At 37.2% G+C, this 26647-nt stretch overlaps 1 protein-coding gene and 1 pseudogene across 7 annotated transcripts in view; one reads left to right on the forward strand and one right to left on the reverse strand.

Moving 5' to 3' along the window:
- The window catches only part of ATG4C (autophagy related 4C cysteine peptidase), a 137375-nt gene that overhangs the window by 34135 nt on the left and 76593 nt on the right, over positions 1–26647 (reverse strand). For all 7 annotated transcript variants that reach the window (XR_013159443.1, XM_077120752.1, XM_077120753.1 and 4 more), the window contains one exon: positions 26190–26326. Coding sequence is in view for 6 of the 7 variants with exons in the window: in XM_077120752.1 (XP_076976867.1) it covers positions 26190–26326 (137 nt within the window). In the remaining variant the exon portion in view is untranslated. The remainder of the gene's footprint in view (positions 1–26189; positions 26327–26647) is intronic.
- Positions 15620–18468, forward strand: LOC143650215 (cold shock domain-containing protein E1 pseudogene; annotated as a pseudogene).

Genomic DNA, 26647 nt, shown 5'->3' on the forward strand with positions numbered 1-26647 from the left:
TATTGCTTTCTTCCTAAATAAAAAAAAAAAAACCTTACCACAGCTAGAGTGTACCTTACTTTAACCTGAGGTAATCTGATCAGCTGATAGTCCTTGTTTGTGTCATAGGGACCCATAAATCCCTCATAGCTGAGAAAAGAAAGAAAAAACATACAGCAAGAATCATCACTACCTTTACTCAGAAAAAGAATGGTTCCAAGTAATGGAAGAAAGACTTTGTTTCTTGACATCTATATTTCCTTTGCAACTGACTAGAGTAGATTTAGCAATAAACACTCTGAAGTAGATTAGAAGCTAGAATGCCATTACATATAAGTGACTATAGCTTTGGAAACTTGAAATTCTTTTCAGTTTCTAAAAGAGCTTCACAGTTATCTAGTGGTAAGAATTTATTGAGCTGTTTCCAAAAAGCAATAAACAAGACTGAAGTAATCAGTCAAAAAGGAAAGTACTAATTTGTCTCACTGAAGAAAAAGAGCATATTGGATTTTCCTCATCCCAGGTCCTTAAAAAAAAATGAAAATAAATAAATAAACCTCTTGTGGTAAGGGCTGATAAAAGCACAACACCAAATTTCTTTCTACTCCAGAATGTAGCTCTGAAATACTGTGGAATTATCTTGATTAATAAACTTGAAAAACAGAATTGAACAGTGAATTTTAGAGATTAAATGTAAACATATTGGCAGGGAAAAATACAACTGCTGACCTCAAAAAAAAAAAAAAAAAAAAGAAGAAGAAGAAGAAGAAAATTTTTAAAAAAAGAAGAAAAAATTAATTTTCTTTTAGGTTTATTAGACACACTACTCTAATCACACGCTCTGATTTGGGCTGAACGCTTTCAGCACAGGAGAACCCCTTATGGCCCAGCACAACATCTAGGATACAGCCTGCTTCACTCAACCTTTGCAGATATTGTTACCTAATAATTCCAAAATTAAAATATCTCAGTCACTTCTCTCTCGTTTTAGTGGACTCTAGTATTAGTAGAAGCTCAAGGAAATGTTACATTTTTGAAAGTCCATATTTGGGGAAAAAAGAAAAGCAATGAACTAAGAATCAAGAAAGCTCTGGTCTCATATTGCATCACAAGGAAGAAGATCTTTTACATTTTTGAGGGCTCCAGACTTCCATATGGATTCTGCATGTTTGATCATGCTAGAATTGTAGTCTCTGAAAGAAAAATGATTCCTATTTAACATTGTGGGAACATTCCTGTATCAGAGAAGGTAATGCCACCTATCATAGCAGCATGTACACCTCAAATTCTATAAGAGAAGCATATTTCATGTTTATGTAAAATCCAAATGGGTATTTTGGATGACTTGGAGCTCTGCCTCAAGCAGCGGTTCTAGGACTCAGTTTTCTTTATTTTGTGCTCCACAAAGTTCAACCAGTGGCTTCCTGGGTTGCCTGCCATGCTTGTCAGCATCAAGCCAATGGAGAGAAAAGGACACAGAGAATCAAAAGCAAGGGTTTTCTCAGTGGACCAGGTCTCAAGCTACTGCACATCAGTTTCTCCCACATTCTACTGTTAGTGCAGTAGGTTGAACTATGTAACTGAACAAACCCATGCTTTTAATCATAATCTGCATCTCAGTGAGTGTCAACTCATTGTAAGTAGGACCCTCTAAAGATGTTCGTTTTAAAGGTGTGGCCAACTGAACCAAAGTGGGTCTAAATTGGGATTACTGAAGCCTTAAAAGCAAAAACAAGGAGAAGGGGAAGTCAACAGCAAGCCAGAAGAGAAAGGAGAGTACATTGCCATGTAATGGGAAAGACAAGGATTGCCTGCAGACAGCACCAAAATTGGAGGAGAAAGAAAGCCTTGCCAATATCTAGATTTTGGACTTCTTTTAGCCTCAAAACTATGAACCAATAAATTTTCATTGTTTAAGCCAAAAAAAAAAACAAAAAGAAGAAAGCTCTAATCTCTGCCACCAGTTTTTCATCTGACTAGAATGTATCACTTAATTTCTCTAGGTCTCTTCTATTTCTTTAAGAATAACAATCCAGATCTTAGCTATGATGACAGCCAAATGATATAAATTTTTACTGAAACTATTATACTAATATGAGAAATATTTACTAAGTAATTTCCATAAGCAAGGCATTAAGGATTACTAAACAACTAACCATGGTTTGTTTCACTATGATTCAAACTACCATGAATCACTCAAGAGCTTGGGTCTGCTGTCTGATAAATACTATCAATATTATCAAATAGCAAAGCCCTCAGCCAAATAAAACATGCTTCCATGCCATCTCAGCCTATTACATAAACAATAAAGGTTCGGTGAAAGGAGTCAGCTTCAAGATTACTTCAGTTTCTAGTCTTCTCATGGTGATAAAGAAGGCAGACAGAATCCAGTTCAGATTTGCTAGAACATTCCTAGAGATAACATCATGCAACAACACCCAAAACCCTCAACGGGGTCTCTAGATGAAGTAGTTCAAAACTTCTCATATTCCATCAGTAACTTCAATGTGTTAGAAATCAAACCTACTTCTATTAAGGGCATTCATTTGTTTATATATATATATAGTTATTAGAAACAAATATGCCTGAAATTTTTTAATAATTATTAGGAAAAGGAAATATTCCAAATCAAAGGCTCTAGATTTTTAGACTCAACATAATCTAGCCTGGAGCTATATGTTCCACCTATATGTATAGGGACCACAATATGGGATCAATGTTCCAAGTAGGGAACAAACTGTTACTGAACCTTAAAAGACAGGTCTAGATATTAATATTTCAAGATTACTATATTCCATAGCACATCATTCAAAAAGAAATTCCACCTCTGGCCTTGAAAACAGACTCCTAAAAAATGTGGGATTTTATTAAAATTATGAAAATATTACAAATATTATCATCTTAACCAGAAACTAAGGAATTTAAAAAGTTAACATTTTATCACAAATGAATGTCTTGGGGCCTAAAACAAGATAATATAACTAAAATAATTTCTCCCGGTGCAAGAAAAACGTGTATTAAATTAGAACATATTTTAACTGATTAACAGGAAGAAACTAAAGTTGAAACCATTGTATCCCCTCTGCATTTTTTACCATAAGGTTTAAATATTTATATGCATAAAATAAAACTGCAAAGAAACTACAAAAACCTTAAGATAAAGAAAGATTTTTATAAGCATGCTCCAAATACAAAACCCATAAAGGAATAAACTGATCTGACTATATGAAATTTTAATACTTCTCTAAACAAAATACAAAATGAGCATCCTCTCTAAAGAAAGCTATATTAAACTTTCTTCCCTTAGAAAAAAGAACAGAAAATTCACAAAATAACGTGAATGGAAAAGACTCTATTTGAAAACTGTTCAACCTAATAATCAAAGAAATTAGACCAAGAAAACATTTTTCACTTAGCCTGGCAAAGGGTTAAAGAATGACAGATGGTTGTACTGCTGATAAATACACAAATTGATACAATATTTCAAGATGGCAACTTGACAATGTATTATACATTGTCAATTTTGGATGGGCTCAAAATTTGAGGTATTCAGTCTAAGAAAACAGTCTAATATAGATAAAGTATAAATATGGAGAGATACTCATTTAAACATTGCACTTAAAAATTAATACATGGCTAACTTGCCAAACCCCAACCAAAACTATTCCAGCCAATTCTAAAGAACATGTAGGACAATATATAAAGATTCTACAAAAGTTCCATGCACTAGAGTAACTTTCCAGAAACCTAAGATCTCCAGATGGGTCCCTGGACTAGATAAGTCCTGAAATCTAGAAGGTCAAGCCTCTCCAGAACATCACCTAGTTCCATCTCCCTACCCCATATTACTGACAGCCCCTTTCAACATGAAGAAGTTAGAATGGCCATGGCCCAAATACCCCTAAAGAGAGGGACAGAAAGATCAAACAAAGTTGATAGTGGAGTTATACAGAGAAGGCAGGGTTTAACAAATAAATATGAATGCTGAATCATTATACTGATAGTTCGTTTAGCCTCCAGTACTTAGAGCAGCTAAGTACTGTATTTATTTTTAGAAATAAAAACCTAAAATTGTGGAATTGTTTAAAAAAATAAAATCCATACGTAGGTGGTTCAACGGTAGAAAGCTCGCCTGCCATGTGGGAGATAAGGGGTTGATTCGAGGCCTAGGCACCCCTCCCCACTCCCCCAAAAAAGTAATGGGGGAGGGAATTCCAGGAAGATGACAGAATAAGAATAGGCAGAACTTACTTTTCCACCATAAAACAACTACAGTAAAGGCAGAACCTGTCCAATGCAGTGGTTCCATGTCTCGGTTGTTCAGAGAAGGATCACAGCAATATATACAGAAGAAGTGGATGAAAAAGTAGAGAAAATACAATTGAGAAACAGGGTAAGTGTATTCAACTGCAATCACCTGTGAGATCCACACTGGATGGAACAATCAAAAAAGCAGTACATCCCAACTTCCGCTGCCAGCTGGTGGAGTTAACCCTTTCAGTTGTGCAGCCTAGAGCCTTTCCCCTTGGGAGCCCACAAGCTAGCATACTCAGTACATCTTACATACAGAGACCCTGATGCAGTGCCAACAACCCACCCCCCATCCTTGAGACTGGCCACTATGGGCGCATGAATTCGGGGGAAGGAGCGGGGGTTACAGAGTAGTGCTGATCTGACTGCCCTGCAAGGGAGACCCTCTGGGTCTGGAAGCCGGGAGTCAGCAAAGAGGTAGGGTGAGGGAGGGAGCCGCACTGTGATGCCAAGTGCCCTTCTCCAAACCCTGAGGTTGTGGCTGTGCATGGGCCTGGATCTTGCTGGCCAGTGAAACACAGCACATTCCTGGGCCGGCTGCTGGCTGGTGAATTGAACCTCTGAGTTTGAGGTCTTTCCTCACAGGAGTATGGGAACCACCAGATCCACTGTATCCATCAGCAGAGTCTTTGCTGCAGTACACAGTGCCCATCTCCCACCCCAAAGCCAGCAAGTTCCAGCGCACCCAGACCCGGGAGATACAGGGATCCAACCCTCAGGAGAACAGGCAGAAGTGGATGAGTTCCGAGTTAACAGTTGGCCACAGAGGACAACCTTTTGGGGCTTGCAGCCTGGTACTGGACTCAGACCTGATCAAGACCCTGCCCAGTGGTTTTCTGCAGTTGAGGAGAGGTGGGGCCCAAGAGGGCCATCTTCTGGGAAGACTGGGAGAGTGTAATCTGGCAAACTGCTCTAGTGTCCAGTCTCTAACAGCCTTCCAAAAGGGTTGCTTCCCCTGAATGAGATCCTGGCCCTGGATTGCCTGAGAAATACTGACAAACCAAGTGACAAAGGAGACCTTCAATACAAACTCAAATAACAACAAAATCTTAGACAAGCAAGGAAAACCAACTTTCAAAATAATCTTATCAAGGAAATCAGATGCCAGAAGCCAGCAAAAAAATCACAAGGCATATAAAGAAACAAGAAGACATGCCAAGTCAAATAATCAAATTAAAAAATCAGAAGAGACACAGAATTTGGAACAGCAATCAAAGATGTTCAAATTTCTTAAATAACTTCAGTGAGATGGTTAAACAGATAAAGGATATAAAAACAACGATAACGCTAGAGGAGGTGAAAGAATAAATAGAAAAATAGCAGATCTTTCAGAAATGAAAGATTAGATCAAAATAAAAATATACTAGAGATATAACAGCAAATTTGAAGAAAGAATAAGCGAACTAGAGGAGACAGCAAATGAATCTGAACACACAAAAGTGCAAATGGAAAAATTTTAATTAATCTCAGGGAAATGACTGCCAACATGAAATACACAAATAGAAGAATCATAGGTATCCCAGAAGGAAAAGAGAAGAGTAAGAGGGCAGGAGGATTATTAGAGAAGATTCTTAAAGAAAATTTCCCAACCCTTCTAAAAGACATAAATATGCAAATCCAAGAAGCCCAACATATTCCAAATAGAATAAATCCAAATAGACCTACTCCAAGACACATACTAATTAGACTATCAAATGCTGAAGAGAAGGAGGGAACCCTGAAAGCAGCAAAAAAGCTATTTACCACATAAAAGGGAAAACACGTTAAGACTAAGCACTGATTACTCAGTGGGCACCATGGAGGCAAGGAGGCATATTTAAGATCTGAAAGAGAAAAATTACCAGCAAGAATTGTTTATCTAGTAAATCTTTCCTTCAAAACTGAAGGAGAGTTTAAACTTTTCACAGATAAACACATGCTGAGAGAATTTGTTAACAAGATACCTACCCCAGAAGAAATACTAAAGGGAGTTCTGCGAGCTGGAAAAAAAAAGACTGGAGAGAGAGGCCTGGAGGAGAGTAATGATTATTATCAGTAAAAGTAACCAGAAGGAGAAAAAGAAAGAAAAATACTACATCTGACAAATAATAACCAAGGGATAAAATGGTTGATGTAAGGAAAGCTTTACAGTAGTAACATTGAATATTAATGCATTTAACTCCCCAATCAATAGACACAGATTGGTAGGATGGATTTAAAAATATGATCCATATATACTGTTTAAAAGAGACTTATTTTAGACTGAAAGATACAAATAGGCTGAAAGTGAATTGATGGAAAAAGATATTCCATTCAAGCAATACCCCCCCACACACAAAAAGAGAAAGCTGGGGTAGCAATTGGGGTAGTATTAGTAATACTAATATCGGATAAAACAGACTTTAAATGCAAAGATGTTATAAGAGACAAAGAAGGACACTACATATTAATAAAAGGGTCACTTCAACAAGAAGAAATAATAACCATAAATATCTATGTACCTAATCAAGGTGCTCCAAAGTACAAGAGACAAACTAGTAATAGACGTTTCTACAATTATTAATAGCGAGAGACTTCAACACACCACACTCTTCAACAGATAGAATAGCTAAATAGAGGCTCAATAAGGAAATAGAGGACCTAAATAATGAGATAAATAAATTATACCTAACAGACATACATATATCATTAAATCCCAAAACAGCAGAATATATAGTCTTCCCATGTGCTCATGGAACATTCTCCAGCATAGACACATGCTAGGGCATAAAACAGATCTTAATAAATTCTAAAAGGGTTAAAATTATTCAAAGCACTTTCTCTTATCATAATGGAATGAAGCTGGAAATCCACCAGAGAACCAGAACTTTCACAAATATATGGAGGTTAAGCAACATACTTGTAAACAGTCAGTGGGTGAAAGAAGAAATTGCAAGAGATGAGTAAATGTCTTCAGACAAATGAAAATAAGAATACAACATATCAAAACTTATGGAAGTCAGTGCTGAAAGGGAAATGTTTGGCCCTACATGCCTACATTAAAAAAGGAAGAAAGAGATAAAACCAAAGGCCTAATTGAGTAATTGAAGAAACTAGAAAAAGAGCAGCAAACTAATCCCAAAACAAGCAGAAGAAAAGAAATAACAAAGATTGAAGTGGAAATAAATGAAATAGAGAATTAAAAAAAAAAACAATAGTGGGATCAATAAAACGAAAATTAGGTTCTTTAAGAAGATCAGTAAGATCAGCATTTAGCTAGACTGGCAAAGTCAAAAAGAGAAAAGATTCAAATAAATAAAATTAGAAATGAGAGGGGCTCATTACCACAGACTCTGAAGAATTAAAAAAGATCATAAGAGGAAACTATGAACAACTATATATCAACAAACCAGACAATCCAGATGAAATTGACAATTTCTTAGAAACACATGAACAACCTACAATGACTCAAGAAGAATAGAAAATTTCAACAAACCAATCACAGGTAGAGAAACTGAATCAGTCATCAAAAGTCTCCCAGAAAAGTCCAGAGCCAGATGGCTTCACAGGTGAATTTTACCAAATATTCCAAGAAGAATTGAAACCACTCCTGCTCAAACTTTTCCAAAAAACTGAAGAAAAGGGAACACTACCTAACTCATCCTATGACATGTACAACACTCTAATACCAAAACTGGATAAAGATACTACAATAAAGGAAAACTATAGACCAATCCTCCTAATGAATATAGATGCAAAAATTCTCAACAAAATAGTTGCACATAGAATCCGGTAGCACATTAAAAAAATTACACACCACAGCAAGTGGGTTTTATTCCAAGTATGTGTGTGGGGGGGGGGGTTTCAACACAAGGAAATCAATTAATGTAATATAAACACATTAATAAATCCAAAGGGAAAAAACACATGATCATCTTGATTGACACTGAAAAGGCATTTGACAAAATTCAGCATCCTTTTTTGACAAGAAAACTTCAAAAGGTAGGAATTGATGGAAACTTTTCCAATATGATAAAAGGCACACATGAAAAGCTCACAGCTAACATCGTACTCAATAGTGAGAGACTGAAAACCCTCCCCATAAGATCGGGAATGAGACAAGGATGCCCACAGTCACCATTATTATTCAACATTGTGCTAAAAGTGGGGGCACTTCTAGAATAATTAGGCAAAAAAAGAAATAAAAGGCATTCAAATTGGAAAGGAAAAAGTAAAACATTATTTACAGATGACATGATCCTGTATTTGGAAAATCCCAAGAAACTATGACACAGCTACTCTTATAAATGTGTTTAGCAAAGTGGTGGGATAACAAGATCAATATGCAAAAACAGTAGTGCTTCTATACTGTTCTAGTTTGTTAGCTGCTGGAATGCAATATACCAGAAACAGAATGGCTTTTAAAAAGGGGAACTTAATAACTTGCAAGTTTACATTTCTAAGGCCAAGATAATGTCCCAATTAAAGCAAGTCTGTAGAAATGTCCAATCAAAGGTATCCAGGGAAAGACACATTGGTTCAAGAAGGCTGATGAAATTCAGGGTCTCTCTCTCATCCGAGAAGGCACATGGTGAACACAATCACGGTTTCTTTCTCAAGTGGAAGGGCATATGGTAAGCATAGCATCATCTGCTAGCTTTCTCTCCTGGCTTCTTGTTTCATGAAGCTCCTCAGGAGGCATCTTCCTTCTTCATCTCCAAAACGCTGGCTGATGGACTCTCTGCTTAATGGTGTTGCAGCATTCTCTGCTCTCTCTGAATCTCCTTCATTCTCCAAAATGTTTCCTCTTTTATAGGACTCCAGAAATTTTTTAAGACCCACCCAAATGGGGGGAGACATGTCGTCACCTAATCCAGCTTAACAACCACTCCTGATTAAATCACATCTCCAGGGAGATGATCTGATTAATTTCAAACATACAGTATTGAATAGGAATTATTCTGCCTTTATGAAATGGGATTTAGATTAAAACATGGCTTTTCTAGGGGACATACATCCTTTCAAACCAGCACATATACATAATACTGAGCTTGCTGAGGAGATAATTAAGAAAAAAAATTCCACTCATAATAGCATCTAAAAGATTCAAGTATTTAGGAATAAGCTTAGCTAGAGATCGTAGGGACCTATACATAGAAAACTACAAAACATTAGTAAAAGAAATCAAAGAAGATATAAATAGATGGAAAGACATTCATGCTCATGGATAGGAAGGTTGACAATAGTTAAGATGTCAATTTTACCCAAATTGATTTATAGATTCAATACAATCAAAATTTCAACAATCTATTTTAAAGATGGGGGTAAACTTATTATCAAATTTATTTGGAAGGGAAAGAAACCGTGAATAGCCAAAGATATTCTTAAAAAAAAGAAGAGCAAAAGAGAAGGACTAATAATTTCAGAGTTTAAAACTTATTATAAAGCCACAGTGGTCAAAACAGCATGGTATTGGCATACTTTTGCGTGACCAATAGATCAATGGAACCAAATTGAGAGTACAGAGACAGACCAGCCAAATCTACATCAACCAATCTTTGATGAGGCTGCCAAATCCACTGAACTGGGACAGAATAATCTTTTCAGTAAATGGTCAATAATAGAGCAGTATAGGGGGAAAATTAATATTACATGCTATGGCCTATAGTTAATAGGAAGGCATCAACAGTTCCAGAGCAATATCAGGGATTAATAATTTGGGGGGTAGAAACAAGAGATGGGGGAGGTTTATATTTGATATTTGATGAAGCCATTTTTAGTGGTTCTTTCTCTCTTTGGACCAGTGAAAATTGTCTAGAATTAAAACTGATGATGACTGCACAACTGAGTAAGGACACCATGAGACACGGATTGTTTATTTTGGACATTATCCATGATGCCTAACAGATGAAGGGGGATCAAGGAAACAGTGACTGAGAAGCAGAATGGTGAACTGTGATGCATATATATGATAGTATATTGTGCAACCACAAAGAGGAATGAGGTTGTGAGGTATGCAATGAAGTGATAAACCTTAGGGACACTGTGCTGTGCAAAATAACCCAGAAACAAAAGAACAAATATAGTATTGTCTCTTTTAGAAAATACTTACAAGAAAAAAGGAGCTGAGATTGTTTTTACAGCAGTCACAGTCCAGTCCAAAGAAGTGTATTTCCAGATTCTGAGAAACTGTGCTGTATATGTATAAGCTGGTATTTCCCTGGAACACTGGATACCTCTGTGACACCTAAAACTCAAGCTGGAATTCTGCAGCTCTGAAAGTCAGCACTGCTACATACAGCAATTGTTAAAGTAACCAAAAGAGAGATCAGGATTCAATTAGAGATAAAAATGAAGCCTACACGGTAGGAACTAAGGTAAATCAGAATACAGGTAAAGGATGATAGTGTATATATTCTACAGCTTCACCTATTATATGAGATCAAAGGCAGAGAGGTTTATTGTGTCTAGAACTTAATTTAATGAAACACACAATCTACATCAATCTGTCTGATAGTTCATTTTAACAACCTAAATGCATGGAACCCAGAACAGGAATAAGGCTTGGGAATTCAGTATGGCTTAATGTCATACTGAGATATATCCCAAACTATGGTGGGGTGATAATTTTTTTTTAACTTTTTTTTTATTAATTAAAAAAAATTAACAAACAAAACATTTAGATAACATTCCATTCTACATATACAATCAGTAATTCTTAATATCATCACATAGTTGCATATTCATCATTTCTTAATACATTTGCATTGATTTAGAAAAAGAAAAAGACAACAGAAAAAGAAATAAAATGATAATAGAGAAAGAAAACTATACGTACCATACCCCTTACCCCTCGCTTTCATTCACCACTACTTCAAACTGAATTTATTTTAACATTTGTTCCCAATATTATTTATTTTTATTTCATATGTTCTACTCTTCTGTTGATATAGTAGCTAAAAGGAGCATCAGACACAAGGTTTTCCAATTCACAGAGTCTCATTGTGAAAGCTATATCATTGTTCAATCATCATTAAGAAACATGGCTACTGGAACACAGCACTACATTTTCAGGTAATTCCCTCCAGCCTCTCCACTACATCTTAAACAACAAGTTGATATCTACTTAATGCGTAAGAATAACCTCCAGGATAACCTCTCGACTCTGTTTGGAATCTCTCAGCCATTGACACTTTGTCTCATTTTACTCTTCCCCCTTTTGGATGAGAAGGTTCTCTCAATCCCTTGATGTTAATTCTCAACTCATTCTAGGTTTTTTCTCAGTCCTTTGATGCTGAGTCTCAGCTCATTTCAACATCTTTGTCCCACGTTGCCAGGAAGGTCCACACCCCCCGGGAGTCATGTCCCACGCAGAGAGGGGGAGGGTGGTGAGACTTCTCATTGTATTGGCTGGAGAGAGAGGCCACATCTGAGCAACAAAAGAGGCTCTCTTGGCCTCTTAGGCCTAAATTTTAAGTAGACTTGACCTATCCTTTGTGGGGTTAAGTTCATGTGAACAAACCCCAAGACTGGGGGCTCAGCCTATAGCTTTGGTTGTCCTCACTGCTTGTGAGAATATCAAGAATTCAACTTGGGGAAGTTGAATTTCTCCCCACTCTCACCATTCCCGAAGGGGGCTTGCAAATACTTTTCCGGTCACTGATCAAATCATTCTGGGATTCATCAGGGGGTCACTCTGGACAAACCAACAAAATCTCATGTGCTACCTGAGATTCCAAATACTTATGACATTCAATCAAACTATCTACATGAGTTATATTAGGAAATGCTCTAGTCAAAATCTAAATTTTATAACAAATAAACATTTTTTGCTTTAGTCTCACACATAAGGTGACATTTTAAAGTATTATCATCTATTTTCAGCACTCTGCAATAATGACGTTCCTTTGTTCTTCCTCATGCAAAAACATTTTTAAAATTTGTACATTGTACATTTCACTATTATTATACACTCTAGGCATTCCTAGATTATACCATCTCGATCCTTAACATCTATCTTTCTTTCTGATTTCATTTATGTCCTCAGCCCTCCTCCCTCTATCATTCTCACATGCAGCTTCATTTAGTGTTTTAACATAATTACATTACAGTTAGGTAGTATTGTGTTGGACATTTCTGAGTTTTTGTATCCAGTCCTGTTGCAGGGTCTGTATCCCTTCAGTTCCAATTACCCACTATCTTACCCTATTTCTATCTCCTGATAGTCTCTATTACCAACGACATATTCCAAGTTTATTCACTAATGTCGGTTCATATCAGTGAGACCATACAGTATTTGTCCTTTAGTTTTTGGCTAGTCTCACTCAGTATAATGTTCTCTAGGTCCATTCATGTTGTTACATACTTCATAAGTTTATTCTACCTTAGAGCTGCATAATATTCCATCGTATGTATATACCACAGTTTGTTTAGCCATTCTTCTGTTGATGGAGATTTTGGCTGTTTCCATCTCCTTGCAATGTAAATAATGCTACTATAAACATTGGTGTGCAAATGTCTGTTTGTGTCTTTGCCCTTAAGTCCTCTGGGTAGATACCTAGCAATGGTATTGCTGGATCATATGGCAATTCTATATTCAGCTTTTTGAGGAACCGCCAAACTGCCTTCCACAGTGGTTGCACCATTTCACATTCCCACCAACAGTGAATAAGTGTGCCTCTTTCTCCACATCCTCTCCAGTACTTGTCATTTTCTGTTTTGTTGATAATGGCCATTCTGGTAGGTGTGAGATGATATCTCATTGTGGTTTTAATTTGCATTTCTCTAACGGCCAGGGACGTTGAGCATCTCTTCATGTGCCTTTTGGCCATTTGTATTTCCTCTTCTGAGAAGTGTCTGTTCAAGTCTTTTTCCCATTTTGTAATTGGATTGGCTGTCTTTTTGTTGTTGAGTTGAACAATCTCTTTATAAATTCTGGATACTTGACCTTTATCTGATATGTCATTTCCAAATATTGTCTCCCATTGTGTAGACTGTCTTTTTACTTTCTTGATGAAGTTCATTGATGTACAAAAGTGTTTAATTTTGAGGGGTTCCCATTTATTTATTTCATTCTTCAGTGCTCTTGCTTTAGGTTTAAGGTCCATAAAACTGCCTCCCATTATAAGATTCATAAGATATCTCCCTACATTTTCCTCTACCTGTTTTATGGTCTTAGACCTAATGTTTAGATCTTTGATCCATTTTGAGTTAACTTTTGTATGGGGTGTGAGATACAGGTCCTCTTTCATTCTTTTGCGTATAGACAACCAGTTCTCTAGGCACCACTTATTGAAGAGACTGTTCTGTCCCAAATGAGTTGGCTTGACTGCCTTATCAAAGATCAAATGTCCACAGATGAGAGGGTCTATATCTATTCGATTCCATTGGTCAACATATCTATCTTTATGCCAGTACCATGCTATTTTGACCACTGTGGCTTCATAATATGCCTTAAAGTCAGGCAGCGTGAGACCTCCAGCTTCGTTTTTTTTCCTCAAGATACTTTTAGCAATTCGGGGCACCCTGCCCTTCCAGATAAATTTGCTTATTGGTTTTTCTATTTCTGAAAAGTAAGTTGTTGGGATTTTGATTGGTATTGCATTGAATCTGTAAATCAATTTAGGTAGAACTGACATCTTAACTATATTTAATCTTCCAACCCATGAACATGGTATGCCCTTCCATCTATTTAGGTCTTCTGTGATTTATTTTAACAGTTTCTTGTAGTTTTCTTTGTATAGGTCTTTTGTCTCTTTAGTTAAATTTATTCCTAAGTATTTTATTCTTTTAATTGCAATTGTAAATGGGATTCGTTTCTTGATTTCCCCCTCAGCTTGTTCATTACTAGTGTATAGAAACACTACAGATTTTTGAATGTTGATCTTGTGACCTGCCACTTTGCAGTACTCGTTTATTAGCTCTAGTAGTTTTGCTGTGGATTTTTCAGGGTTTTCGATATATAGTATCATATCATCTGCAAACAGTGATAGTTTTACTTCTTCCTTTCCAATTTTGATGCCTTGTATTTCTTTTTCTTGCCTAATCGCTCTGGCTAGAACTTCCAACACGATGTTGAATAACAGTGGTGATAGTGGACATCCTTGTCTTGTTCCTGATCTTAGGAGGAAAGTTTTCAATTTTTCCCCATTGAGGATGATATTAGCTGTGGTTTTTTCATATATTCCCTTTATCATTTTAAGGAAATTCCCTTGTATTCCCATCCTTTGAAGTGTTTTCAACAGGAAAGGAAGTTGAATCTTGTCAAATGCCTTCTCTGCATCAATTGAGATGATCATGTGATTTTTCTGCTTTGATTTGTTGATATGGTGTATTACATTAAATGATTTTCTTATGTTGAACCATCCTTGAATACCTGGGATGAATGCTACTTGGTCATGATGTATAATTCTTTTAATGTGTTGCTGGACTCGATTTGCTAGAATTTTGTTGAGGATTTTTGCATCTATATTCATTAGAGAGATTGGTCTGTAGTTTTCTTTTTTTGTAATATCTTTCCCTGGTTTTGGTATGAGGGTGGTGTTGGCTTCATAGAATGAATTAGGTAGTTTTCCCTTCAGTTCAATTTTTTTGAAGAGTTTGAGCAGGGTTGGTACTAATTCTTTCTGGAATGTTTGGTAGAATTCACCTGTGAAGCCGTCTGGTCCTGGACTTTTCTTTTTGGGAAGCTTTTGAATGACTAATTCAATCTCTTTACTTGTGACTGGTTTGTTGAGGTCATCTATTTCTTCTTGAGTCAAAGTTGGTTGTTCATGTCTTTCCAGGAACCCGTCCATCTCATCTACATTGTTGTATTTATTAGCATAAAGTTGTTCATAGTATCCTGTTATTACCTCCTTTATTTCTGTGAGGTCAGTGGTTATGTCTCCTCTTCCATCTGATCTTATTTATTTGCGTCCTCTCTCTTCTTCTTTTTGTCAATCTTGCTAAGGGCCCATCAATCTTATTGACTTTCTCATAGAACCAACTTCTGGTCTTATTGATTTTCTCTATTGTTTTCATGTTCTCAACTTCATTTATTTCTGCTCTAATCTTTGTTATTTCTTTCCTTTTGCTTGCTTTGGGGTTGGTTTGCTGTTCTTTCTCCAGTTCTTCCAAGTGGACAGTTAATTCCCGAATTTTTGCCTTTTCTTCTTTTTTGATATAGGCATTTAGGGCAATAAATTTCCCTCTTAGCACTTTGCTGCGCCCCATAAGTTTTGATATGTTGTGTTTTCATTTTCATTCGCCTCGAGATATTTACTGATTTCTCTTGTAATTTCTTCCTTGACCCACTGGTTGTTTAAGAGTGTGTTGTTGACCGGGCCCTGCTGCTTATGGCGGCGCTGGAGAGGGGGCGCTGAGCTGTTGGGTATGAAGTATAACAGAAGAGACTTTACCACCTGAAACTGCTGCTTCAAGTTCAGATCAGGCAAGGAACAAACGTCGTAACAACTAACAAGACCAAAGAAGAGTACACTTAAGTTGAAGACACAACACTTGATCTGAAACAAGAAGTTTGTGCCTACTCAACAGCTTTGAAAGAGCACTTCCCAACGCTGCTAATAGTCTTTGTTTTCTTCAGTGCTGTACTGTGAGATTGCCCGGTGCAGCAGCAGTTGTATTCTTTATTAGCTTGATAGATCATTTTCTCTCGCTCTTTTTTTTTTTTTTTAAATATTAGCAACTTTCATCCTTTCAAACGTGTGCTGAAAAAGAAGAATCAGCAAATACTACTGAAAGTGCAATAATATTTGATTATCACTGCGAGATGAGCTTTGATCCAAACCTTCTCCACAACAATGGACACAATGGGTACCCCAATGGTACTTCAGCAGCACTGCGTGAAACTGGGGTTATCGAAAAACTGCTAACCTCTTACGGATTTATTCAATGTTCAGAACGTCAAGCTAGACTTTTCTTCCACTGTTCACAATATAATGGCAACCTGCAGGACTTAAAAGTAGGAGATGATGTTGAATTTGAAGTATCATCTGACCGGCGGACTGGGAAACCCGTTGCTGTTAAACTGGTGAAGATAAAACCAGAAATCCTCCCTGAAGAACAAATTAATGGACAAGAAGTGTTTTATCTGACTTACACCCCTGAAGATGTCATAGGGAACGTTCAGCTGGAAACTGGAGATAAAATAAACTTTGTAATTGATAACAATAAACATACTGGTGCTGTAAGTGCTCGTAACATTATGCTGTTGAAAAAGAAACAAGCCCGCTGTCAGGGAGTAGTTTGTGCCATGAAGGAGGCATTTGGCTTTATTGAAAGAGGTGATGTAGTGAAAGAGATATTCTTTCACTATAGTGAATTTAAGGGTGACCTAGAAACCTTACAGCCTGGAGATGATGTGGAGTTCACAATCAAGGACAGAAATGGTAAAGAAGTTGCAACAGATGTTAGACTATTGCCTCAAGGAACAGTCATTTTTGAAGATATCAGCATTGAACATTTTGAAGGAACTGTAACCAAAGTGATCCCAAAAGTACCCAGTAAAAATCAGAATGACCCACTGCCAGGACGCATCAAAGTTGACTTTGTGATTCCTAAAGAACTTCCCTTTGGAGACAAAGATACAAAATCCAAAGTGACCTTGCTGGAAGGTGACCATGTTAGGTTTAATATTTCAACAGACAGACGTGACAAACTAGAACGAGCAACCAACATAGAAGTTCTGTCAAATACATTTCAGTTCACAAATGAAGCTAGAGAAATGGGTGTGATTGCTGCCATGAGAGATGGTTTTGGTTTCATCAAATGTGTGGATCGTGATGCTCGCATGTTCTTCCACTTCAGTGAAATTCTCGATGGAAACCAGCTCCATATTGCTGATGAAGTAGAGTTTACTGTAGTTCCTGATATGCTCTCTGCCCAAAGAAATCATGCTATTAGGATTAAAAAACTTCCGAAGCGCACGGTTTCATTCCATTCCCATTCAGATCATCGTTTCTTGGGCACTGTAGAAAAAGAAGCCACTTTTTCCAATCCCAAAACCACTAGCCCAAATAAAGGCAAAGAGAAGGAGGCTGAGGATGGCATAATTGCTTATGATGATTGTGGGGTAAAACTGACTATTGCTTTTCAAGCCAAGGATGTGGAAGGATCTACTTCTCCTCAAATAGGAGATAAGGTTGAATTTAGTATTAATGACAAACAGAGGCCTGGGCAGCAGATTGCAACTTGTGTGCGACTTTTAGGTCGTAATTCCAATTCCAAGAGGCTCTTGGGTTATGTGGCAACTCTGAAGGATAATTTTGGATTTACTGAAACAGCCAATCATGATAAGGAAATCTTTTTCCATTACAGTGGAATTCTCAGGTGATGTTGATAGCCTAGAACTGGGGGATATGGTGGAGTACAGCTTGTCCAAAGGCAAAGGCAACAAAGTCAGTGTAGAAAAGGTGAACAAAACACACTCAGTGAATGGCATTACTGAGGAAGCTGATCCCACCATCTACTCTGGTAAAGTAATTCGCCCCCTGAGGAGTGTTGATCCAACACAAACTAAATACCAAGGAATGATTGAGATCGTGGAGGAGGGGGATATGAAAGGTGAGGTCTATCCATTTGGCATAGTTGGGATGGCCAACAAAGGGGATTGCCTACAGAAAGGGGAGAGTGTCAAGTTCCAGTTGTGTATCCTGGGCCAAAATGCACAGACTATGGCCTATAACATCACACCCCTGCGTAGGGCCACAGTGGAGTGTGTGAAAGATCAGTTTGGCTTCATTAACTATGAAGTAGGAGATAGCAAGAAGCTCTTTTTCCATGTGAAAGAAGTTCAGGATGGCACTTGAGCTACAGGCAGGAGATGAGGTGGAGTTCTCACTGATTCTTAATCAGCGCACTGGCAAGTGCAGCGCCTGTAATGTTTGGCGAGTCTGCGAAGGCCCGAAGGCTGTTGCAGCTCCAAGACCTGATTGGTTGGTCAATCGCTTGAAGAGCATCACCCTGGATGATGCCAGTGCTCCACGCCTAATGGTTCTTCGTCAGCCTAGGGGACCAGATAACTCAATGGGATTTGGTGCAGAAAGAAAGATCGGTCAAGCTGGTGTCATTGACTAACCACATCCACAAAGCACACCATTAATCCACTATGATCAAGTTGGGGGGGATTCTGGTGAAGGGTTCTGAATATCTCCATCTTCATCCCTCCCAAAATCTGGAATACTTATTCTATTGAGCTATTACACCAGTTTTAACGCCTTCCTCGTGTTATGTTTAAATAAATAAATAAATTTAAGAAAACCATTTTTAAATTATGCACAGTTGCAGCCTGGAAAACTTAAGGAGGCACCTTATAGTATCAATTTTAGGAGCTTTATTTGGTGCATTTAACGCAACTGGTAATTGCAAAATCCACTTCGCCTGTGTAAGTGAAAAATAGACTGTTATCTTGTTGGCCCTATGAAATTCTGCACTGGGTATTTAGTATATAATCTACCCTCATTACTTCAGGCAAGATGTTTTGCCTTAGCACTCAGTTGCATTCTTTTCTTTTTCATTATGCTTTACTTCTGAAGACGGTATGAGGGTAGAATACATTACCTATTAAAATTACAAAAATTAAACAATGTATAGGCAAACCATTTCCTTAAGTTAATGGTCAAATGTTAAAATGTTATTTTTCATATCATTTATAATCTTGTCACAGTCCACTTAACGAAGTTTGGTTAGATTTCAGTGAAAATTCTCTTACAGAGTAGGTTTTTTTTCCTTCGTGGGATGGGGGATAACTTTACTACAATTAGTATGTTTGGTGCAGAATTTCATGCAAATGAGGTGTGCCGGCAGTGTGATAATTTAAACGTATTTAAACAAAAAAGGACGAATGCACAAACTTGCTGCTTAGATCACTGCAGCTTCTAGGACCCAGTTTCTTTTACTGATTTAAAAAAAAAAATTAAAAAAAAAGTTGTGCCTGAAATGAATCTTGTTTTCTTTATGAGTAGCCCCTTGGTTCCTGTGTCCTGTAAAACACAGGCACTTGAGCCTTGGTGTAGCTTGTTTGACTTTATATCACGGGAATGGATTGGTCTGATTTCTTGGCCCTCATCTTGAATTGGCCTCATTCAGGGTCCCTGGCCAGTGGACAGAAGGCTTTGTCTAAGATGAGAATGGTCAGCTCGGGGGTGTGGGGGAGGGCACTTCATCTTCCCCGTTGTCGTTTGATCTCTGGGTAGAGGCCGTGTATCTTTGTTAACTAAACATTTTGCTTTCTCCAATTTTCTGTTAATGGCGAAAGAATGGAAGCGAATAAAGTTTTACTGATTTTTGAGACAATAGCAAAAAAAAAAAAAAAAAAGTGTGTTGTTGAGCCTCCACATATTTGTGAATTTTCTGGCACTCTGCCTATTATTGATTTCCAACTTCATTCCTTTATGATCTGAGAAAATGTTGTACATGATTTCAATCTTTTTAAATTTGTTGAGACTTGCTTTGTGACCCAGCATATGGTCTATCTTTGAGAATGATCCATGAGCATTTGAGAAAAAGGTGTATCCTGCTGTTGTGGGGTGTAATGTCCTATAAATGTCTATTAAGTCTAGCTCATTTACTGTAATATTCAAGTTCTCTGTTTCTTTATTGATCCTCTGTCTAGATGTTCTGTTCATTGATGAGAGTGGGGAATTGAAGTCTCCAACTATTATGGTAGATGTGTCTATTTCCCTTTTCAGTGTTTGCAGTGTATGCCTCACGTATTTTGGGGCATTCTGGTTTGGTCCATAAATATTTATGATTGTTATGTCTTCTTGTTGAATTGTTCCTTTTATTAGTACATAGTAACCTTCTTTGTCTCTTTTAACTGTTTTACATTTGAAGTCTAATTTGTTGGATATTTGTATAGCTACTCCTGCTCTTTTCTGGTTGTTATTTGCATGAAATATCTTTTCCCAACCTTTCACTTTCAACCTATGTTTATCTTTGGGTCTAAGATGTGTTTCCTGTAGACAGCATATAGAAGGATTCTGTTTTTTAATCCATTCTGCCAGTCTATGTCTTTTGATTTGGGAGTTCAGTCCATTAACATTTAGTGTCATTACTGTTTGGGTAGTACTTTCCTCTACCATTTTGCCTTTTGTATTTTATATATCATATCTAATTTTCCTTCTTTCTGCACTCTTCTCCACACCTCTCTCTTCTGTCTTTTCATATCTATCTCTAGTGCTCCCTTTAGTATTTCTTGCAGAGCTGGTCTCTTGGTCACAAATTCTCTCAGTGACTTTTTGTCTGAAAATGTTATAATTTCTCCCTCGTTTTTGAAGGACAATTTTTCTGGATACAGAATTCTTGGTTGGCAGTTTTTCTCTTTTAGTAATTTAAATATATTATCCCACTGTCTTCTTGCCTCCATGGTTTCTGCTGAGAAATCTACACATAGTCTTATTGGGTTTCTCTTGTATGTGATGGATTGCTTTTCTCTTGCTGCTTTCAAGATCCTCTCTTTCTCTTTGACCTCTGACATTCTGACTAGTAAGTGTCTTGGAGAACGTCTATTTGGATCTATTCTCTTTAGGGTATGCTTCAGTTCTTGGATCTGTAATTTTAGGTCTTTCATAAGAGTTGGGACATTTTCAGTGATAATTTCTTCCATTAGTTTTTCTCCTCCTTTTCCCTTCTCTTCTCCTTCTGGGACACCCACAACACGTATATTTGTGTGCTTCATATTATCATTCAACTCCCTGAGCCCCTGCCCATATTTTTCCATTCTTTTCCCTATAGTTTCTGTTTCTTTTCAGATTTCAGATGTTCCATCCTCCAGTTCACTAATTCTAACCTCTGTCTCTTGAACTCTACCATTGTAGGTTTCCATTGTTTTTTCATCTCTTCTACTGTATCTTTCATTCCCATAAGTTCTGTGTTTTGTTTTTTCAGACTTTCCATTTCTTCTTTTTGTTCATTCCTTGCCTTCTTCATGTCCTCCCTCAATTCATTGATTTGGTTTTTGATGAGGTTTTCCATTTCTGTTCATATATTCAGAATTAGTTGTTTCAGCTCCTGTATCTCATTTGAACTATTGGTTTGTTCCTTTGACTGGGCCATATCTTCAATTTTTCTGGTGTGATTTGTTATTTTTTGCTGGTGTCTGGACATTTAAGTACCTTAATTAGCTTATTCTGGAGATTGCTTTCATTTATCTTACCTAGGGTTTTCTTGCTAGATGAGTTTGTTGTCTATCTGTTCTTTGACCTTCAGTTCAGCTTTTTCTGGGCCTCTAGCTTAAGTTTTGTTTAACAGAGGGCAATTTTTCAGTTCTCATTTTCTTGTTTCTTGTCCTGCTTGTAAGGTGCCTTTTCCCTCCCCACCCTTAGGAGGGTCTACATAGGTATTACAGACTCCAGCCAGGTTTTCCCGGAATAAACTGGCCTCCTTTCAGGGGGGAAGGAGTCACTTGTGTCAGTTTTCCCTGAGGGCAAGACCCAGCAGGTTGAAAGACTTTCCTGTGAAGTCTCTGGGCTCTGTCTTTCTTTTCCTGCCCAGTATGCGGCGCTTGTCTGTCTGCGGGTCCCACCAGCAAAAGATGTTGTGGCTCCTTTAATTTTGGAAGACTCTCCCTGCTGGGGGCGTGGTGGAGACAGAGGAAAGGTTGTAGGCTGGTTTTAATGGCTTCAAATTGCCAAGCCCTGGGGTCTGAATTTCTTGAGAGAGGGATTCCACCTGAATTGCGTTTCACCCCTCCCCTGGAGAAGGGTCAGGCGGGAGACAGCCCTGAAAGCAGCCTGTTTCTGCGTATTCCTGGGGCAGTTGCATCCTCTGTAATCCCGCTGCTGAATCCAGAGGCAGCCAAGCCTCCATAGAAACAGCCACAAAAGCCTCCTTTTCGTCCCCTTTCCTCTTTTTCGGTTAGCCCAATAGGCACCTCCACCTTGACCAGTTTCGCCTGAGCTGGGGGCCTATTTTTAGTAGTCAGAATTTGTTTATTAATGCCACAATTGGTGTTTGGTTGGACTCAGTCTCTGCTACTGTTAGAGTGTCTTTCCTTTCCCTCCAGGAAGCCGCCTGTGGGGGAGGGGCACCGGCCGCCAGCCGCCGCGGCTTGGGGAGCTGCTGTGGCTTGGGGAACTCACTGTTCCGGACACTCGCAGCCAGTCCAGCTGATCCAGACTGGGGTACACTGTGTGTCCAGTCAGTATCGTGGCTCCAGGAGTTCTTCTGTACTGTTTCTGGTTATTTAGTAGTTGTTCTGGAGGACGAGCTAAAATGCGCACATTGCTAAGCCTCCATCTTGGCCCCTTCGAAAATCGGAATTTTTCCTGGGCTGATAATTTTAAAGTATTGGTAAAGTCCCTTGTGGGACCAGAGAAAAAAATATGGAATTATTAAGAAAATAGGCCAAGCCCTTGATTTTTTTTTTTTTGCATGGGCAGGCACCGGGAATCAAACCCTGGTCTCCAGCATGGCAGGTGAGAACTCTGCCAATGCGCCACCACTGCCCGCCCCAACCCCTTGATTTTGAGGACTGCCTGTCTGAAACTCATTTCCGTAGTGGAGAAGCTAAGACTACCTCTACTTATGCCTGAGAGATACTTCCAGGAAACCTTTTTCATGGCTCAGATGTGGCCTCTCTCTCTCTCTAAGCCCAACTATGCAAGAAAATTATTAACCTCCCAATTCTGGTTTCACCCAGCCAGGGGTGAAAGTCTCCCTGAAAGCATGGGACATGATTCCCAGGGATGAGTTTGGACCTAGCACCAAGGGGATTGACAACTCTTTCCAGACCAAAAAGGGGAAAAGAAAGTAACGAAATAAGGTTTCAGTGGCTAAGAGAGTTCAAATGGAGCTGAGGCTATTCTAGAAGCTACTCTTACACAAGTTTCAGCCAGATATGGTTTAATTGCCACGGTCTGCCAAACCCCAACCAACATCATTCCTGTTAACCCTAAAGAATACCCAGGGCTCTAACTTAGATGCTACAAAAGTTTCATACACTAAGTTTATTTTACTGAAATTTATAGTCTTCAGAGCGTTCTGAGGACAGATAAGTCTTGAAACCCAGAGGGGCCAGCCTCTCCAAACATATCACTAATTCCATCCCTATCCTATACTGTCAACACCCCTTTTCAACATGAAAAAGTTATAATGGTCATAGCCCCAAAGGCCCCTATAGATTGGGAACAGGATCAAAGGAGAAGGAAGAGCTATAATAGAGAAGATAGGATTTAACAGAAGAGTATGACTGATGAAACACTATATTGATGCTACTTTTGGCCTCTGGTGTTTTGGAGCAGATAGATGGTAAAACTTCCTGAAGTTGTGGAATGGTAACCCATACTAAACTTTGAAATCTATTCTGTAAGCACTTGTTAAAACGTGCTCTGAAAATTATGCTCCTTTTTTTTTTTTTTTACTTTTTAATTTGCTGTATTTTACAATAAAAAACTTTAAAAAAACAGCATGGTACTGGCATAAAGACAGGCATATTGATCAATGGAATCAAACTGAGAGCTCAGAAATACACTCTCAAACTTATGGTCAATTAATTTTGGACAACACCCCAGATGGAGACTTGTCCTCTGAACTAGGACAGAATAATATTTTCAACAAAATGGTGCTGGGAGAACTGGATATCCATAGCCAAAGGAATAAAAGAGGATGCCTACCTCACAACCTACACAAAAATTAACTTAAAGTGGATCAAAGACCTAAATATAAGAGCCAGTAACATAAAACTCCTAAAAGAAAATACAGGGAAGTATCTTCAAGACCCAGTGTTAGGAGGTAGCTTCTTAGACCTTATACCGTAAGTACAAGCAATGAAAGAAAAAGCAGATAAATGGGAAATAAAATCAGAATTGAGAGGGGGAACATTACTACCAACCACACAGAAATAAAAAAGATTATAAGAGAATACCATAAAAACTGCATGCCAACATATTGGACAACCTAGATGAAATGGACAAATTCCAAAAAAACATTCAAACAACCTACACTGACTCTAGAAGAATTAGAACTACCTCAACACACCAATTACAAGTAAAGAGAATGAATCGATCATCTAAAGCCTCCAAACAAAGTAAAAATCAAAGCTACAATAAGATACCATTTCACACCCACTAGAATGGCTAATATTTAAAAAAAAAAGAAAATTGCAAGTGTTGGAAACAATGTGGAGAAATAAGAACATTTATTCCTTGTTAATGGGAATGTAAAATGGCGCTCCTGCTGTGGAAGATGTTTGGTGGTTCCTCAGAAAGCTAGGTATAGAATTATCACATGACCTGCCAATTCTTCTACTAGATTTAGACCCAAAAGAATTGAAAGCAGGAACTCGAACAGATATTTGCATGCCAATGTTCATAGTGGCATTATTCACAATTGCCAAAAGATGGAAGCAACCCAACTGTCCATCATCTGACAGATGGATAAACAAAATGTGATATATTAATACAATGGAATATTATTCAGCCATGAAAAGGAATGAGGGCCTAATACATATGACAACATGGATGAACCTTGAAGATATTATGCTGAGTGAAGTAAGCCAGGGAAAAAGGACAAAGATTGCATGTTCTCACTGATATGAAGTAATTAAATAAACAAATTCAAAGAGTCAGAATCTAGACTACCAGGGATTGGGTTGGGGAAGGGAATAAGAAGTCAATGCTTATATTGTATTCTATTTGGCTTGATTATAAAGTTTGGCAATGGATGATGTAATTAACAGCACTGAATTATATACATGAGTGTGGTTAAAAGGAGAAATTTTACATAGTATATATGTTACTAGAATAAAATTAAAAAGCATAGGACTGTACAACACAATGACCCCTACTGTAAACAAAGGACTATAGTTAATAGTACAATTATAAAAATATTCTTTTATGAATTATAACAAACTGTACTAATGCAAGGTGTTAATAAAAGGGTAATATATGGGAACTCTGTATTTTATACATGATATTTCTGTTAACCTACAATTCTCTAACAAAAAAAAATATTTAAAAAAACTAATGGGGAAGTCCTTTTAAAATCCCCCCAAATTTCATAAAGATTGGTTAAATTTACAATGGTGTGGCCAAAAAAATAAAATGCCAATTGACCATTAAAAATTATGTTGATAATGCTGATTTGTATATTTACACAAAGAAAGATGTTCCTCCAATATTCAGTTAGAAAAAAAGAGTTACTATATTTATGCAATTTACTTTTAAAAGATACATTTTAATTTATATATTTATATATACATATATACTTATGGAAAGAAAAATATCCAGAAGAATATTTATATTGAATAGTAGGGATTATCTTCTTGTTTTACTTCTTTATATTTTCTAAATTCTTTTACAATGAGTAGGTATTATATTCGGTTAACAAATATTTAAACATTGAAGTAGAATGAATTTGTTTTAAAACATTTTTAAACTGTTAAATGTTTTATTTTTCAATGATAACGTAGTGTTTATTCTGCCTTTCTTTAATCTATAATTTGCACTTTCCCTTATGTTCTATCATATTATCTACATCATTTCTGTCTATATAAATAATCATTCAAATCTTATTGACCTCATGGTGGCAGAGAAAACAAATTAAGAAAAGAGAGAGCAGTAATACAAAAAACAAGTTTGTTTCAACAATTACTCTGAAAAAGCTTAATGTGGATTTTTATGACAAAGATACATATTTCTAAAAACTACAAATAAGGATAATGGAAACTCTAGCTAAATTATAGATTATGATTATGGCTACATCTATGTCTCCTTGATTAGCTATCAGAGCTAAAAAGGCTTTTCATTTTTTTCAAAGACCACCGTGCTCTTCAATTATATCTGATCTAAGAATATTGAAATTTAAAATCTCTAATGTCAAACTTTACAATCTATAACTGTAAAAATACTACTACCCATTTAAAAGAAAGAAGACTGTAAACCTACATTTTTCATATCAACTAGTACTGCCTTTAAAAAAAAAAGATTGAAATCATTTCATACCTTTACGAACTCTAAGTAGTCAGTGTTGGTCCTTTCTCCACCAAGTCTAACAGGAACTAGAATAATAACAGCTTTGTCGTCTGTGTAATCAGAGGCCAAGGAAGAACACTGTTTATCAATTACATCAGAGTTGTAAACTAAGAAAAATATAATAAATATGTATTAAATTTTATAAAAGTGAATTTCAGAAATATTTTACCCTAGTTTTTTCCCTCTGCCACTGGTCAGCCATCTGATCAATGATATCTCTATTAAGGTCTTGGCGAGTTAAAAATACAAACCTCATTTACGCATTCAATAAATACTTATTGTGAGGCTACCATAAACTAGGGCAAGGCTATAGCAGTAACAAAAAGGAGGGAAAAAAACCTCTCTTCATAGAGCATACACTCTAATAGGAAGAAAAAAACTAAGTAAAGTACAAAATATGTGCTTTGAAGAAAAATATAGAGAAGAAA

The sequence above is a fragment of the Tamandua tetradactyla genome, chromosome 11, assembly GCF_023851605.1.
Source record: "Tamandua tetradactyla isolate mTamTet1 chromosome 11, mTamTet1.pri, whole genome shotgun sequence".
In the NCBI taxonomy this organism is placed as follows: Eukaryota; Metazoa; Chordata; class Mammalia; order Pilosa; family Myrmecophagidae; genus Tamandua; species Tamandua tetradactyla.